The 17,137-nt window shown below is 41.9% G+C and overlaps 3 protein-coding genes across 5 annotated transcripts in view; 2 read left to right on the top strand and 1 right to left on the bottom strand.

The window, feature by feature from the left end:
* rps6ka3b (ribosomal protein S6 kinase, polypeptide 3b) overlaps nt 1–5,933 on the top strand; it is a 29,870-nt gene extending 23,937 nt beyond the window's left edge. For 2 of the 3 annotated variants that reach the window (XM_068581683.1, XM_068581686.1), the window contains 14 exons: nt 122–264; nt 826–896; nt 1,204–1,292; nt 1,533–1,597; nt 1,757–1,859; nt 1,994–2,103; nt 2,791–2,916; nt 3,015–3,104; nt 3,219–3,377; nt 3,817–3,978; nt 4,059–4,135; nt 4,218–4,335; nt 4,440–4,580; nt 4,758–5,933. In XM_068581683.1, coding sequence (XP_068437784.1) covers nt 122–264; nt 826–896; nt 1,204–1,292; nt 1,533–1,597; nt 1,757–1,859; nt 1,994–2,103; nt 2,791–2,916; nt 3,015–3,104; nt 3,219–3,377; nt 3,817–3,978; nt 4,059–4,135; nt 4,218–4,335; nt 4,440–4,580; nt 4,758–4,880 — 1,577 coding nt within the window. In that variant the 3' untranslated portion in view covers nt 4,881–5,933. The remainder of the gene's footprint in view (nt 1–121; nt 265–825; nt 897–1,203; nt 1,293–1,532; nt 1,598–1,756; nt 1,860–1,993; nt 2,104–2,790; nt 2,917–3,014; nt 3,105–3,218; nt 3,378–3,816; nt 3,979–4,058; nt 4,136–4,217; nt 4,336–4,439; nt 4,581–4,757) is intronic. The other variant, XM_068581684.1, reaches the window with a different exon arrangement.
* A 1,790-nt stretch (nt 5,934–7,723) lies between these two features.
* Nucleotides 7,724–11,002, bottom strand: si:dkey-226l10.6 (zinc finger and BTB domain-containing protein 14). Its single transcript, XM_068581970.1, has 2 exons — nt 10,768–11,002; nt 7,724–10,083 (listed from the first exon to the last, which is right to left on the bottom strand). The coding sequence occupies exons 1-2, from the start codon at nt 10,780–10,782 to the stop codon at nt 8,884–8,886; spliced, it is 1,215 nt and encodes a 404-aa protein (XP_068438071.1). The 5' UTR covers nt 10,783–11,002; the 3' UTR covers nt 7,724–8,883.
* A 506-nt stretch (nt 11,003–11,508) lies between these two features.
* On the top strand, nt 11,509–16,467 carry eif1axb (eukaryotic translation initiation factor 1A X-linked b). Its single transcript, XM_068581662.1, has 7 exons — nt 11,509–11,662; nt 13,035–13,118; nt 14,072–14,175; nt 14,482–14,532; nt 15,009–15,090; nt 15,176–15,267; nt 15,876–16,467. The coding sequence occupies exons 1-7, from the start codon at nt 11,647–11,649 to the stop codon at nt 15,879–15,881; spliced, it is 435 nt and encodes a 144-aa protein (XP_068437763.1). The 5' UTR covers nt 11,509–11,646; the 3' UTR covers nt 15,882–16,467.
* Nucleotides 16,468–17,137: the final 670 nt, after the last annotated feature.

Here is a 17,137-nt window from a genome sequence, read left to right as displayed (position 1 = left end):
CTCATAACCTTCCTTGGTAAAGTAACTCACTGCAGTGCAGCGTGAAGGCATGAGAAGTACCCGAGTGAAGTACAAGTACCTGAAGCTTAAAGTAAATGTACACATCTCTCCTGTGTGTCAGACTTTGGCCTCAGCAAAGAGTCCATCGACCACGAGAACAAGGCGTACTCCTTCTGCGGCACGGTGGAGTACATGGCGCCCGAGGTGGTGAACCGCCGAGGACACACGCACAGCGCCGACTGGTGGTCGTACGGCGTGCTCATGGTGAGCAGGACCAAGTACTCTGATTACTGCAGGGAGGCAGCAAGGAGAGCTAAAGTACTCTGATTACTGCAGGGAGGCAGCAAGACGCCTCTTTACATGGAGATATGGAAAAGTAGTGATAATGATAATAAATATTAAATTAACAAATAAACAATTCAAATAATATATTCATATACAGTATACATATTTTAAAATATTATATAAATATATAATATGTATTTAAAATATTATAAATATATTTAATAAATATATTAAAATGTAATCAATATATTAAAATATATATGATTAATATATTAAAATATTATATATAATACATATATTAAAATATAAGTCCAAATTAATAAATGAAACGCATTTCAATAAAAAATAATACAAATAAAAATAGTAAATAGAAATACCATTAACAGTAAAAATAAAAAAATAAAAAAAGTTATGGATAAAAAAGAAGATTAGGAATAATTTTTAAAAAAGGTCTAATTAAAGTTAAAGTTGAATGAAACGAGCAGGATGAAGATGAGTTATATTTTCTATATTATTGACGTGTTTGTTGTTGTCTTTCAGTTCGAGATGCTGACGGGAACGCTGCCGTTTCAAGGAAAAGACCGGAAAGAGACGATGACCATGATCCTCAAGTAAGACACTTTACACCGTCTGAGCACTCGTCTCCGCTCTTCCTCTTCCTCCCTCCAGAAGCGAGGACGAGGAAGACGAGGAGGGACGGCCTCTAACCATCAACCCGTCGTCTCTCTTCTCCTTCTGGAGGAGAAGCGCTGAGCGGACTCTTCTGCAGAGCGCTGACTGCCGCTCGCCCTTCAGACGACTCCACACCCGATACGAGCGCTGAAAAGAACTCCTCTGCAGCGCGCTGCAGTCGTCCCTGTTGTTTGTTTATTTATTTATTTGTTGTCGACACTCCTTTTTGTGTTTGTGTTTTTTCAGAGCCAAACTGGGAATGCCTCAGTTTTTGAGTTCTGAAGCTCAGAGTCTCCTGAGGAACCTCTTCAAACGCAACCCGTCCAACAGATTAGGTAACGTGTGTGTTTGATACAAACAAACAAACAAACAAAGTGCATGCACGCCCAGATATTCTGCATCTGAAGTGTCCTTCAGATGCATAGAGCTCCATTGAAAGTACATCAATCACTCACTAGAGCCCCAAATGTGGATTAATCCACCGCTGAAAATAGTCCTCAACAAAGTCACTATTCCTCCTGTTTGTTTGTGTGTTTGTTTGTTTGATGAAACTCTGGATGTTTGTTTGTTCACAGGCGCTGGACCCGACAGCGTGGAGGAGATCAAGAGGCATCACTTCTTCAGCACCATCGACTGGAACGTGAGTGTTTATTAATCGGACTGCTGTTAAACGAGAGGTTTTCTAAAGGGACCCTGGTGCTCACGGACACTACCACGTTAGTCCACAGGGGGCGCCAGAACCAACGCTACAGGAAAACTCCTATTAATAACCTTTAGTTTGTTGTGTCTTTGTGTGTAGAAACTCTTCCGCAGAGAGATTCCTCCTCCCTTCAAACCGGCCGCAGGACGACCCGACGACACTTTCTATTTTGACCCAGAGTTCACGGCGAAAACACCCAGAGGTACCGACCTCTTCTTTTTCTTCTTCTTCTTCTTCTTCGTCTTCTTCTTCTTCTTCTTCTTCTTCTTCTTCTTCTTCTTCTTCTTCTTCGGAGCTGAACTACATCCTTTATAAAATTGTCATGTTGTGTGTCAGACTCTCCGGGGGTTCCTCCCAGTGCCAACGCCCATCAGCTGTTCAGAGGGTTCAGCTTCGTGGCCATAACGGAAGAGGACACGCAACCGATACCCAGCACGATTGTACAGGTACGTACGCACTTCCTGTTTATACCTGAGCACACCTCACAGGCAAAAATAATATCATGAACACATGAAGGGTATACTGCTATACAACCAGAGGAGTCGCCCCCTGGTGGTCAGCAGAGAGAATGCAGCTTTAACACATGAAGCATAGACTTCTATACAACCAGAGGAGTCGCCCCCTGGTGGTCAGGAGAGAGAATGCAGCTTTAACACATGAAGCATAGACTTCTATACAACCAGAGGAGTCGCCCCCTGGTGGTCAGGAGAGAGAGAATGCAGCTTTAACACATGAAGCATAGACTTCTATACAACCAGAGGAGTCGCCCCCTGGTGGTCAGCAGAGAGAATGCAGCTTTAACACATGAAGCATAGACTTCTATACAACCAGAGGAGTCGCCCCCTGGTGGTCAGCAGAGAGAATGCAGCTTTAACACATGAAGCATAGACTTCTATACAACCAGAGGAGTCGCTTCACTCGTCAGTGGCTCAGAGGCCTGAGTGCTTGTTGCCATTAGAAGATCTGAGATAAAGGCTTCCAGACGGCAGCGGATCAGAAAGATCGACCCGATCGTTCCGTCGTCGTCTGCGGTCGAGATGGCCGCCCAGATTAAACACACTTCAGGGGCAGAAGCGGTGGTTCGATTCCCCTCGATGTAACGCTTGCGTGGACGTCTGTGTCTCCGCATGCAGCAGCTGCACAGGAGCACCTCCCAGTTCTCCGACGCCTACGAGATCAAAGAGGACATCGGCGTCGGCTCGTACTCCATCTGCAAGCGCGCCGTGCACAAAGGGACCGGCATGGAGTACGCGGTCAAGGTAACGCCACCACGACCACCACGACCACCATGACCACCACGACCACCACGACCTCATGTTCAGCTTTTACGTGAACGCCGCTTATTTTTTCTCCACAGATCATCAGCAAGTCCAAGAAAGACCCGACGGAGGAGGTGGAGATCCTGCTGCGATACGGACAACATCCCAACATCATCACCCTCAAGGACGTGAGTCACCTTGAAGTGACCTCTGGCTTTATTGTGATGAGGAAAAAACAATCTGAGCAGCTATTTTATTCTGGAAATCTTCCACTTCCTCCTCCTCCTCCTCCTCCTCCTCAGGTGTACGATGACGGCCGCTCGGTGTTCCTGGTGACGGAGTTGATGAAAGGCGGCGAGCTGCTCGACAAAATCCTGCGGCAGAAGTTTTTCTCGGAGCGAGAGGCGAGCGCCGTCCTGTACACCATCACCAAGACGGTGGAGTACCTGCACGTCCAGGGCGTAGGTTCAAATCCCAAGTTGACGTTTGTTTTGTGCGAGATTTACACACTTAAGACTATTTATTAACATTGTTATTTACATCTGAAGAGTCTGTGAGGCTGTTTTTTACTGTACACAATAATGACTATTATTATTACAGAGATAAAAAACATAATTCTAACGCAAAATTCAGACATTTTGGCCCTAAAAGAAGTAGAGTGAAAGGATTAAAACTTCCTTTTCGTGGATGTAAATATTGAGTTAGTTCAGCTGACGTTCCAGGCTTTTATTGTGAAACTCTTGACACTGAAACAGGAAGCTCATATTCCACTCTCTTCTCCTCGTATTCAAAGTGTTGCTGCGAGGATCTTTTGTCTCCTTCTGTTCTCCCTCAAACTAAAACAACATGTGTCCCCTACAAAATAAAAGCCTCAGTGCAGCGCCGCTTCCTGTCCTGCAGGTGGTGCACCGGGACCTGAAGCCCAGCAACATCCTGTACGTGGACGAGAGCGGGAACGCCGAGTCCATCCGGATCTGCGACTTCGGCTTCGCCAAACAGCTGCGGGCGGAGAACGGCCTGCTCATGACGCCGTGCTACACCGCCAACTTCGTGGCGCCCGAGGTACGCCGCCGGTTATCATAATGATAACAATTATGATGATAACTAGTGTGCTAGCAGCGTGTTCATGGCTGTGTCCTCAGGTGCTGAAGAAGCAGGGCTACGACGCGGCCTGCGACATCTGGAGTCTGGGAGTGCTGCTGTACACGATGCTCACGGGGTAAACCACGCGCCGCCTTCTCTGAAGCGCTGATGTGAACACATGAATATATTAATCACGTGATAATAAACGCCTCCTGCAGGTTCACTCCCTTCGCTAACGGCCCGGAGGACACGCCGGAGGAGATCCTGGCTCGCATCGGGAGCGGGAAGTTCTCTCTGACCGGAGGATACTGGAACTCTGTCTCTGCTGAGGCCAAGGTACACACACACACACACACACACACACACAGAGACACACACACAGAGACACAGACACACACGTACACACTCTGACCTCGTGTGTGACCTCTGACCCGTCCCAGGACCTGGTGTCCAAGATGCTCCACGTGGACCCCCACCGCCGGCTGACGGCGGGTCAGGTCCTCCGGCACCCCTGGGTGACGCACCGGGACCAGCTGCCCAAATACACCCTGAACAGACAGGACGCACCACACCTGGTCAAGGTGAGACACACACACACACACACACAGTAAAAACAGCATCGATCAGCGGGTCTATAGCACCGATTAGCGGGTCGCTAGCATCGATTAGCGGGTCTATAGCACCGATTAGCGGGTCGCTAGCATCGATTAGCAGGTCATTAGCATTGATTAGCGTGCCTGTGCTTGTCGGCCCTGCAGGGAGCGATGGCCGCCACGTACTCGGCCCTCAACAGGAACGTCCCCCCGGTGCTGGAGCCGGTGGGCTGCTCCACTCTGGCCCAGAGGAGGGGTCTGAAGAAGATCACCTCCACCGCCCTGTGACCTTTGACCTCTCTCAACTCTCGACCTCTATCTGACCTCCACCGGACCCCATCCTCCTCTTCCTCCTCCTCCTCTTCCGGTCCGGAGGAGGACAGACTACTGACGCCAAATAGGAACACAGAGACCCCGCCCTCCCCTCCGCACTCCAAACGGACGCTTCTGATTGGCCGATCACTCCTCAGTTACGTCACCTGACCCCGCGGCCGGACAATCAGTCAGTCAGGAGGTGAAAAGCGCTGTGTTTATAATCTGAGCGTATAGGAATAATCCCACGCGTGCATTTAAAGGGCCGGCGTCGAAACTTCACTCTCGTTTCAGGAAATTAGGACCTGAGAACAAATAAGAACAACAACACTGTTTTATTATTATTTTATATATTTTTTTAAGTTGAACTTTTTTTATTTTGCTTGTTTTACTTCCTAATCTGTCACTTTGCAGGACTGAAATAATTTTATGCAACAAAGAAAACAGGTGAAAAAAAGTACAAAGTAGCAGTAAAATCACAATTTTACTTCTTCATTAAAAGTACTCTCAGAAGTACTCATGCAGGACGACACGATGATGCTATGATACACACGCATGGATGGAACCGTAGTATTTAAGTATGTCATAGTACACAGTTCACTTGATTTGAGTAGTGGAAATACTTACATCAAGTACAAGTACTTCAAACCATACTTGGTCCCTTCACCTCTGAACGCATCATTCAGCCGGATAAAATACTATCAAGGTGTATTTCTTTAGCCTCGTGCAGCTTTAATACGCTAAATGTACATTAAACACCTCCAGACATTTTACACAACAAACACACACAACCAACACACAACAAATATACACAACAAACACACACAACCAACACACACAACAAATATACACAACAAACACTTTGATTTTCTTTGGAGGAGGCGGGTCCAGCAGTCACCAGGTGATCATGTGACCTGCTGAACTTCCTGCTTCCACAAGTCGCCGGAGACTCGAACCGCCGGCTCTGATGCAGCAGACTGTAAATAAATATATTAATGTATGAGCAACTCAGGTTTCTACGAATCAAGACAATGCATATTTATATATATATATAAATATGTGTGTGTGTGTGTATATATATATACATATATATATATAAATAAATATGTATATACATATACATACATATGTGTATATACATATACATACATATGTGTATACATATACATACATATGTGTATTTATACATAAATATGTATGTATATATATATATATATATATATATATATATATATATATATATATATATATATTTATATACATATATATATATATATACATATTCTGTGACTGAAGACAATCAGCTAAATAAATAAAAACTTTTCGCTCCTGGAGATTAAAATAAAACTTCTTCCTCGCTGAACGTCCATCAACATGAAAGGGATTTAACTTCTACTGCTCTGAGGTCTTTGTTTTATATAGAATATGAAATATATACAGTACATACACATATATACATATGTACACACATATATATGTGTATGTATATATGTTGTTTGCCTCGTCAATGTACAGCTCTGGGATAAAGGAATGTAAAAGGATTTTTGTTTTCTGTAATTATGAACTGGGGAATAGCTTTCTTCTTCTTCTCCTCCTCTTCTTCTCTCCATCCTCCTCCTCTTCCTCTTCTCTGACCCTGTCAGCGGTCGTTCTGCTGCTACTCCAGCTCTCTGTTTTTGTAAGTGAGAGTTGGACTTTCTATGAAAACAATAAAAGATAATCAGCTGACGTTCAGTCGCCTCTTTGAACAAAAAGATTCTTTAAATAAATTAAATACATTTTGCTTTTATTGTCCTTTTCTTCCCCTCAAGTTACTGGAAGTGTTTCATAAAGTACATGAAGTACTCTAAGTATTTCTACACTGTAGGTACTTCTACTTTATTACAATACCAAAGTGTTTGCTTTAAAATGTACTTTAAGTACACAATATTAGGTAAAGGTATGCAGAATAAATATTGATGCATTCATGTGTTTATTTTAATGAGTTTAAATACTGCTGAGTAGTTTATTATGTATTAATACATTATTATTGTTAAGTTGAATATATTTTAATTTAATAATCTGAAAAGTATCCTGAAACTAAATATTTCAAATAAATTAATATTTCTCTCCGAGAGTAGAAGTATAAAGTATCAGTAACTAGAAGTACTTTACTCGAGTACTTTGACTTTATTTGAGCAGAATAAAGCAACAAAAATAATTTGTTTTAGATTTTTATGTTTCTTCATAAAACTTATAAGTAATAAAACACAATAAAACTCAGATCTGTGGTATTTTCCCTTTAATGTCATAAAATAAAAGACTGAAAGGCGACAAAATTAAATCTCAACAGCAAAGAACAAGAAAAACACAGATTTCATAATATTTACATTTATTATTTAAAAACACAAAAACTTGAGTTTTTCGTTGATATTTTAGTGTTTTTAATATTTTTTTTGTTTAATAAAAGACTGCAAAAATAAAAATGTTTTGATTCCGTGAATATTGTGTGAAAACATTCAACGTTCAGTATTTATTCGTGTTTACATGTTTTAATTTAAATGATTTAATTATTAATGTGATTTCAGTGCCAAACTTCCTGTTTAACACACACACACACACACACACACACACACACACACACACACACACACACACACACAAAAGGTGTTTTCTTTCAAATAAACGCGACAGAAATCATAATTTTCACCGATATTTAATCTAAATTTATATATGTTTATTTTAATGCCACTTTAGTGATAACAAACGTCTGGTATTTGTACTTAATAAACTACTTAAAAATAATTTTAAAAAAAGATTTAACTAAATCCCAACAGCGTTTAGCAGCAGCTGCTCCGGAGCTTTCAGTCACATGACCTTCAGTTTGTTCAGCTGCAGAAGCTAAAAAGCTAAAAAATAATAATAATAAAAAAATCTCCGGAACCGTTTTAACAAATAAGAAAGGAATGTTTACATGCAGGATACAAATAAAAAAATAAACGATTCAATCACCTGGATCACAACGCATTTTATTTTCTATCCAATTTACTGAAGATCAGATCAATAAACTGTTTTTAATGTTTTAAATCATCACAATTAACACGTTGTGTTTATAAAAAAATTCATTTAAACCCCAGAACACAAAAAAAACACACAAAGATCGACGACTTGGGGGAAACATGATTTGCACTGAACTCACCGCGAGGTCTCAGATGTCCCAGCTTCCCCTGAATGCACCACAGCGGCAGCTCTCTTTAAACTGACAAGCGGACGTTTACAAGCTGAAGCTCATTGAAACTCTCGCTTCATTTAAAACGTTTAAAAATAAAACTCATGGGAGAAAAGAAATAAACAAAATACTGGCTTTGCTCAGGCGGATATTTTGGGGATTGAACCACCGAACGGAGGCTGGTGACACGATGATGACGTACATATTAAAATCAACCCTTCAGTCAGGAACGAGAGAGGCGACAGGAAGGGTTTCAAAATAAAAAGCAGCCGACGTCAACGTGAGGGGAGGAAGGCGGGATATTTACACACGCATGCATCGACTCAAACACCAACGAAGAAGAACAAACGCAGCGTTAACACAGACTCCTTTTACAAGCTGGGTCTTGTTTGAAGTCATTGACGTCCTCTGGTTCCAGCTTTCACTTCCTAAACTGACTCTTTGGGTTTCTGACATGACCACGACAAGATAACCGATTAATAATTATCTACATGCCCTGTTCCTTTAAGAAGAAGAAGAAGAAGAAGAAGAAGAAGAAGAAGAAGAAGAAGAAGAAGAAGAAGAAGACCTAGTTGTGAGAAAAAAAAGATGCAAAAACGTGTTTGTTCCTCGCTGCTGATGCTGCTTCAACAAACTGGAAACCAAAAGGTCTGACGTTCAATTCAGAGGCGCCAAAGATACATAAACGTCCGAGCGGTTCTGACGAAGAGGAAGAGGAAGACAAAGGAGGAGGAAGACGCCAAGCTGCTTTGTTTTTTAACACAGAACGTGTCAGAAGTCGGAGTCGTCTGTGGCGGAGTTGTCGCCGTTGTCGGCGCCTCCGAGCGTCTGCGGGCCGTTTCCTCCCGACTCCCGAAGCAGCTTTTCCTCCTCCTGCAGCATCTTCTTCTCCTCCTGCAGCTTGTTCTTTTCCTCCTCCTGCAGCTTCTTCTCCTCCTCCTTCTTCTGCTTCTTCTCGTCGTTGCGCATGTGCACTATCAGCCCCCGCTCCGTCATCTCGTAGATCTGACAGCGCGGGCAGAAGTACGGCGACACGGCGACGTGCCGGAACTGGTCGGCCAGGTACGACGCCAGCGAGCTGAACCCTTTGCGGCAGACGTCGCAGCGCGGCACGACGCCCGGGTGCACCTGCGTCAGGTGCCTCTTCAGGCCCAGCCGAGAGCCGCGGTACACGGTAGGCGCCGCCGCCCCCGCCGCCGCCGCACAGAGCAGGCAGGTGAACACGGCGCGCCGGTTGGCGTGCCGCTTGGTGTGCGCGTCCAGCTCAACCTGCGAGCGCACCGGCTGCTCGCACATGGTGCAGAAGAAGGTCTTGTTGGCCTCCAGCAGGTGCATGTGCTTCATGTGCACGGCGAGGCCTGACGCCCGCTGGAAGGAGCGGCCGGGCGGCGGGCACAGCGTGCACACCAGCTCCGGCCCGTCGGGGCCCAAGGCCGCGGGCGTGTAGTCCTCGCCAAGCTCCAGTATGCGCTGGTTGCTCGCCAGCTGCTGCTGCTTCCTCCTCTTCACAGCCTCCTCTTCTTCCTCCTCCACCTCGACCTCGTCTTCCTCCGCCAGGCGCTTCCTCCTCTGCCGGCCGCCGGACAGCTTGCCGGTCGGCGAAGGAGCTCTGGCGTTCTCGGGCGCCGCCGGCTTCTTGGCCGGCAGCGAGCGGTCCACGGACATCGTGAACTGGTAGCTCTCGCCCTCCTCTTCGGGATTCGAGTACTCGATGACGTAAACGCCGTCCTCCTCTTCCTCCTCCACCTCCTCGGGCACAGAGTACTCCATCTCGTAGCACGCCGCCGCCGTCGCCTTCCCCTTCCCCGCGTCGTGAGATCGCTCCTCTGCGATGTGCGTGTCGTCGATCCTCACCACCGTGATCTGGTCCATCGCGGCCGCCGTGCCCCAGTTCCCGCTTCCCGACCCGATGGAGGACGGCGCTGCTTTTCTACCGGGCCCGACTCCGACCGCCGGGCTCTCAGCAGACGTCTGCACACGAGAAACACAGATCACTTTAACATACACATAATACTGTATGTATAATATTTCACTTACTGTGATACGGTATTATAATATGGTACTCAGTAGTCATACACATATATATATATATATATATATATATATATATATATATATATATATATATATATATATATATACATACATATACATATACATATACATATATATATATATACATACACACATATATATATATATATATATATATATATATATATATATATATATATATATATATAAATATAATGCTGTATGTATAATATTTCACTTACTGTGGATTCTGTTATACGGTATTATAATATGGTACTCAGATATAGATATAGATATATATAAATCAATAAATATGTATATTGATGTATATATAAATAAATAAATATATAAACATACATATATATATGTATATATATATATATTGGCAAATACCACTATAATATATTAAAAAGTCCTTAATTCAAACGTTTACTTGAGAAAAAGTACTCGTTAGTACTCGTTATTCAGAATACTAAATATCATTGTAGTATAATTACTGCATGAGAATGTTGCAGCTTGTTTTAATTACTTCATAGTGTGTATAAAGTACACCGTAAAGTGAAGCTGGGTAGTTAAATCTATCATATTGAATCATAACATACATAAAACGTGTTCACTCACCGTGAAGTCGGACATCACAAAGCGCTGCAGAGCTCAACGCAGCGAGAGGACGCGGCTGCAACTTTCCCGCCGGAAGTACCGATCTTCTTTGACTTTTTGCCGCGTGGCTGTTTTTGTCGCTGAAAACGAGAAGCAGAAACTAAACGTGAATGCTCAGAAAGAGAAGCTAGTTTAGCTGTGCTCGGCGCAGGAGGAGGGTCTCGACTAGCACCTCAGCTAACCCCCAAAATGTCTATTTTCCTTTCTGGGGAAGTAAACACGTTAACGGCGCACCTGAGTGACTTCCGCCCTCTGGTGGTGCGGAGAGGTACAGCTCTGCGCTCTTACGCCCTCTGGTGGCGCGGAGGGGTACAGCACTGCGCTGAGAAATACTGTGATACTATTGTATTGAGTTCAGTCTTGGAATGTGACTTCGTACATTTACTGAAGTACTATTTACTCCACTGCATTTAATTGCTTGGTTAAGTCAAGATGATCACAACAAAAAATAAGATAATCCTTTAATAGTCCCGTAGTGGGGAAATGCAGGATTACAGCAGTAAAACACATTTATTGTATAAAAGTGTTAAAAATACAATTTTAATTTTAGCATCATTGAAGAATATCCTTTAAAAATATGCCTTATCTTTAAATTCTATTTATTTATCTTTTTTCATGAGAAAAAAGATCATTGTCGCTGTAACAATCACCTATAACAATAAAGCATCGTGGTTTTGAATGCTTCAGCAGGCGCATGCGCAAACCGGCAGAGCGTATCAGCGGTGACTAGCTCGTTTCTCTTCAGTTCAGTCCATTTAGATCCGACTGTTGTGCCGTTTTTGTGGATCCGTGAGTCGTTTCTACCGAGCGGAACTAACGTGACCGAGGCGTGAGAAGAATATGCCCAAAAATAAAGGTGAGTAAATGAGGTCAGACGTGTTTTTCCATGTTAATTGTCCGTTTTCGAGCGCGACGTTAAAACGCACGCAGTCAAAACGTGACACCCGGCCAGCTAACCCTAGTTAGCGCGTTTTTATTTTTTTAATTGGTCTTTTAATTACACAAATTAAGAGTAGTTTGTTCAGTTAGATGCCCATGTATGTGACCTAATCACTAAATGTAAATTCGGCTATGGTAGTAAAGAAGTTACTTTCAGATAATTCATGATTTTAAACACTTTTGTGCCTGTTGGCTAGCTAACATTCTAGCTGTTATAGCTAGCTAGCCAGTCGCCGTTTAAACCCCACCCCAGGGTGCCCCGTGACATCTGGGACTCTGATTTCACTTCAATGAAGCCCCGATAACGTAAAGTATCCAAGTGCCTTGTTATTAAACTCTTTGTAACATCCAATTTGAACGTAATGTCACATAGATCAGCTAAATTGCAGCTAACTCGCCGCCAACGGACACGTTAGCCTCTCTTCTAATCTTGTTCAGATCCTTTTCTAAAGTTAAAAAGGCTAAATACTCGAGTAAAAACATGAGAAATGTTACTTTTAATGTAGAAATAAAATAGAAAAAAATTCCCATTAGACTGTCATTCTGTTATATAGTATATACATTATTGAATGAATGAGATTTTATTTATATTCATGTTTATTTCTATTTGTTTAGCTATTATGTATCAGTTATTCTTTATTTTATGTTATTTTGCTTTAGTAAAACATTAACACAATACAAACAATATTTATGTCTAACAGCCTTTGATTAAACATAAGTCTGCAAGAAAGTAGATACAATACTTAAACATGTTGAAAGTGAGTAATATGCAGTATTGGAGGAAGTCTTCAAATCCCTTTTCTTTATTTAGTTAGTAAAACTACTAACACCACGCTGCACGAGTACCTGAGTATAACTGTGACTGTTATAGTATTATATATTCTATACTTCAATTGTTATTATCCCCACATTCATGTACATCAGGATGTTACTCTTGTAGTTTAAGGTGGAGCTATTAACTACTAATACTTTTCATTAAGTCTTTATCTCATTGTTTTCTACATTTATCAAATGTTTTTCAGTTCAGGTTCCAGCTGTACTTCTATAGACTGTGGAGTACTATACTTTACAACGAGCGCCATCTTACAAGCGCTTAATATATTTTGTACGAATAAATCGTAGTTTATAATATGTGTGTAAACAAAGTACAAGTACTTCAAAGTTGTCGTTAATTACAGTACTACTAAATACCCTTGTTTACATTCAACCGAAATTTGATATATTGAATGTGTAGTTAATGAACATGTGAGTAACTCTGTGATTAACGGATATTTTTCCGTCTGTTACAGGAAAGGGAGGAAAGAATCGTCGACGTGGAAAGAACGAGAATGAGTCTGAGAAGAGAGAGCTGGTGTTCAAGGAGGACGGACAGGGTGGGTTCAGCTCGGGTTTGACCATTTGTTTGACAAAGAAATCTTCACCTTTTTGAGTTGAGCTTTAACTCATTCAACAGAACATTAGCAGCATTTTCATAACTCGTTAACGTCGGCTGAACAATGAATTAGTTATTAATTTGTAATAAACGATGGTTTGTTTTTACATTGTAGGGCTGCAGCTGTTTATATGAACATCAAACTGTTTTTTGTTCACATTTCTGTTGGATTTAATTCCAGCAGCAGGTTTTCAGTGTCAGAAGGTTAAAGGAAGAGTTTGCCATTCTTAAGAGCCTCTTAGAAAACATGAATGTGACTCATTTACTGCAAATGTTCGAGTAAATCCAGCGACTTGTTTCAGTGAGCAGCACCGGTGTGTTTCTCTCATTTTGTGGGAGATATTTTAATAGTTTTGCAATTGGACATGAATTTGGACTTTAATTATTATTGCTAACGTGTCTGTGTACACAGATTCTGAAAAGCCAGATCAGATGATGAATATCAAACACCCAGAAGGCTTAACAGCTTCCAGCTGGAGACCGACAGAAGCTTTGGTCATGTGACTAAATGTGTCTTTAAGGAGGCTCCTCCTTCTCTGTTGTACTCGTACATTTACAGAAGCATCGTGTCCCCTTTGGCCTTCATCCAGCTTTTCTATTAAAGTATAAAATTGGTATAAATTGAAGCGTTGCTCTGTTAATACGACTACTGTTTAAAAGTTATATTTTATACTCATAAACCAGAATGACCGACCAGGTGATTGGTGCGAGCTGCCGGCTTTTTCCTCCTTTTTTTAAATATATATCTCACCTTAATTGCTAATTTTGCCCTAAAACATTAATGTGTCTTATCTATTAAACACAGCAGGAACACCTTGTTAACTATCTATGCCTTTTTATTTCCTATATTGGTTGTTTAAACCTGTGACCTCCTCATGACCTCTGCTCCTCCAGAGTACGCTCAGGTGATCAAGATGCTGGGGAACGGCCGGCTGGAGGCCATGTGCTTCGACGGGACCAAGCGGCTTTGCCACATCAGAGGAAAACTCCGGAAAAAGGTAGGAGAGCCGAAGCCCCCTTTGACCGGCACACACAGGGAAACCCAGCCGACGTAATGCTGAGCCTGCGCTTTCTCGACGAGTCCGTCAGCCGGCGTGCGTGTGTGTCACAAAGTGCAGTGTAGCACTTTAGTAGCACTTAAATGACACGTACTTATAGCACGCGTTTGATTTCACACAATGTTTGCTCATGGACATTTGGTTCAAAGTCGTGAAAATTTGGTCAAAAGTCATGGAAGAGTCATGCTAAATAAAAATGTAGAATGAAGTGTGCTGCTGGTTAATCTCTCCACCTCTGTTCTGCAGGTCTGGATTAACACGTCGGACATCATCCTGGTCGGATTGAGGGATTACCAGGTGCGTTGGTCGCTCTGCCCCGACGCTCGTCACTCTGTTTTCAGGCCGACCCTTTTGTGCTGCGTTCACACCAAAAGCGTTGTGAATATTCTCAACGCTTTGTGTGAACGCAGCAGAAGAGACGAGCGAGCGGCAGCGCTTCTGTAGCCGCCAGCGGTTATGTTTTTATTATATTTTTCATGTCTGAAATGGAAGCAATAAGTTTGAATGTGCTGTAGGAGGTAGAGAGAGAGAACAATTAAATATTCTTTTAATTCCTTATTTTTCATTAATAGTAGTTTCTATTCATATTAAATCTCAGCACAAACACTTTTAAATCATTTATTTTTTCATTTCATATTTAAGTCTTTCCCACCGTTCTTTTCAACCTCTTGTTATTTAGACGTTGTGCCTCTTCATAGTCAAAAATAAAATCTTTTTGTTTATTTTAGGATAACTGCACATTTAAACAATTAATTTCTTTAAACTTGTTTCAGGACAACAAAGCCGACGTCATCCTGAAGTACAACGCAGACGAGGCTCGCAGCCTGAAAGCGTACGGCGAGCTGCCCGAGCACGGTGAGCTCCTCTGCTTATGAACACTCGAGGCGGCTGTGGCTCACGTTTAGATATTAATAACGTGTTTATTATTTCCTTCTCGCAGCCAAAATCAACGAGACAGACACCTTCGGGCCCGGAGACGACGACGAGATCCAGTTTGATGACATTGGCGACGACGACGAGGACATTGATGACGTGAGCGTCTCTTTTACTCCACGAGCTCCTCTCGTGTCTCATGTGCAGGTTTTCTTATAAACATGGACTTTAACAAGTTAAATGTGGTCTAAACTCCTAAAAGACGGGTGAAATTGGACACTTTTCTAATTTAAATCAATACTTTCTTACAGTGAGTGAAGTTCATTCATTTTTCTATATACTGAAAGTATAATTAATCATATTTTGATCATATTGCCCGATGCAGACGCTCATTGGTGGTTTATTTAACTGCTCTGAAGTCACTTTATAGCATCAGGATTTATAAATGTGACCCTTTTTACTTTGTGAAAATCATCTGTAGTACTTATTTATATATTATATAAACACACTTCATCTCTAATATGTGTTTATATTCATCTCTAATATCTGTTTTATATTCATGTATGTACATGCAGCTTCTGACCAAAAACTACATTTTACTAGATTCCCTTCACCCAGAACTCATTTTTACTTAATGGAGCTTGAACGCACCATAATTCAACACTACCTACTACAACGTATCACAAACGTCCGGAGAGTAAAAACTGAAATAAAAAGAAGATAAGTATGTAAACAAACATTAAGGTGTAAATGTTTTCTGTCTCCAGATCTAAAGACTTTGCTGCTGGAGGATTTTACGAGAGAAGCTCGACGCACCACCCCGACGATGACGATGATGACGACGATGATGATGATTTTTTAAAATTAAGATCAGCCTCTGCCAATCCAATACAGTCAATTAAAACGTTTCAATTTATTCCAGTTCGTGACCCACCAGCAGACGTCTTTGTTGTTCTTGTTGTCTTTGAGGGGAGTTCATTGTTGACGTGAATGAAAAACGAGACCGTCTGCGTCATCGCTTTGGAAAACGCTCGCGGTTTGGAGGCTGATCGGCAGCGGCCTGTTCAGGGCGAACATCTTTTAGGTTTTCACCTCTTTTTTTATTTTTTTTTATTTTATTTTTTTATTTTGCTTCCTACATCAACAAAACAGTAAAGTTTTCATCTCATCCACACTTCTTTTTTTTTCTTTCTTCTTCTGTATTATCAAATAAACTAACACCTGCCGTGACTGCACAACATCTTGCGCGCACACACACACGCATCTTTTTAACAATGTATTTATATTGATTTCACTGTTGTGGAATTTAGCAACAAGTACAGAATCTCTGGATTCGTCAATAAAAAGATAAACCATTTATTTTTTGATGTTTTTTTTCTTTTCTTTTTGTAGCTGAGACGGTTGGAAAGCTGTTTATTATGAAAACACACTCTTTTTTTTTTTCCTCTTAACGTCATTATTCCACTAACTCGTTTTTTGGGGGATTGAACCATGAAGCAGATTCCTCTCCCCGAAAATAAAACAATAAAATAAGAGTCTAAATGTTTTCTATTGGTTGGCTTGTTTGTGTTTGTGAACTCTTGGCTGCTCAACCAGCTAAAACTAGTATCTCAACCAACAAGGACAAATAATTCAGCCTTCATTAATGAGGAAGGCTCGCCTCATACTATATGATATTAAAAGATACAAATATAAAGGGATTTTTTTAATATTGTAATTTTTGCAAAACAATAATACATAATTTGTGTAGTTATTTTTAGAGCTGTGCGTGTTTGTGTGTCTGTGTGTGTGACCCATATTGCACGTCAACAGCAGCCTGCCTCGGTTTGCTTTAAAGGATGACGTAACTCAGTCGCTGGGGGGGTTCGCACGTGCGCTCCATCACATCCAAAGGAACGGCGCCGGATGGAGGCACGTGAGAGAGAGAGAGAGAGAGAGAGAGGGACAGACGGAGAGAAAGAGTGGGACAGAAAGAGAGAGAGAGCGACAACACACCTTTGTAATGAAAATATAAGGCATATGAATATTC

This window comes from Clinocottus analis, unplaced genomic scaffold (genome assembly GCF_023055335.1).
Source record: "Clinocottus analis isolate CAN_PGR_092001 unplaced genomic scaffold, fCliAna1.0.p SCAF_18, whole genome shotgun sequence".
Lineage (NCBI taxonomy): Eukaryota > Metazoa > Chordata > Actinopteri > Perciformes > Cottidae > Clinocottus > Clinocottus analis.
Note: the sequence above shows the minus strand (reverse complement) of the source record. Positions and strands in the feature narration are given on the sequence as shown.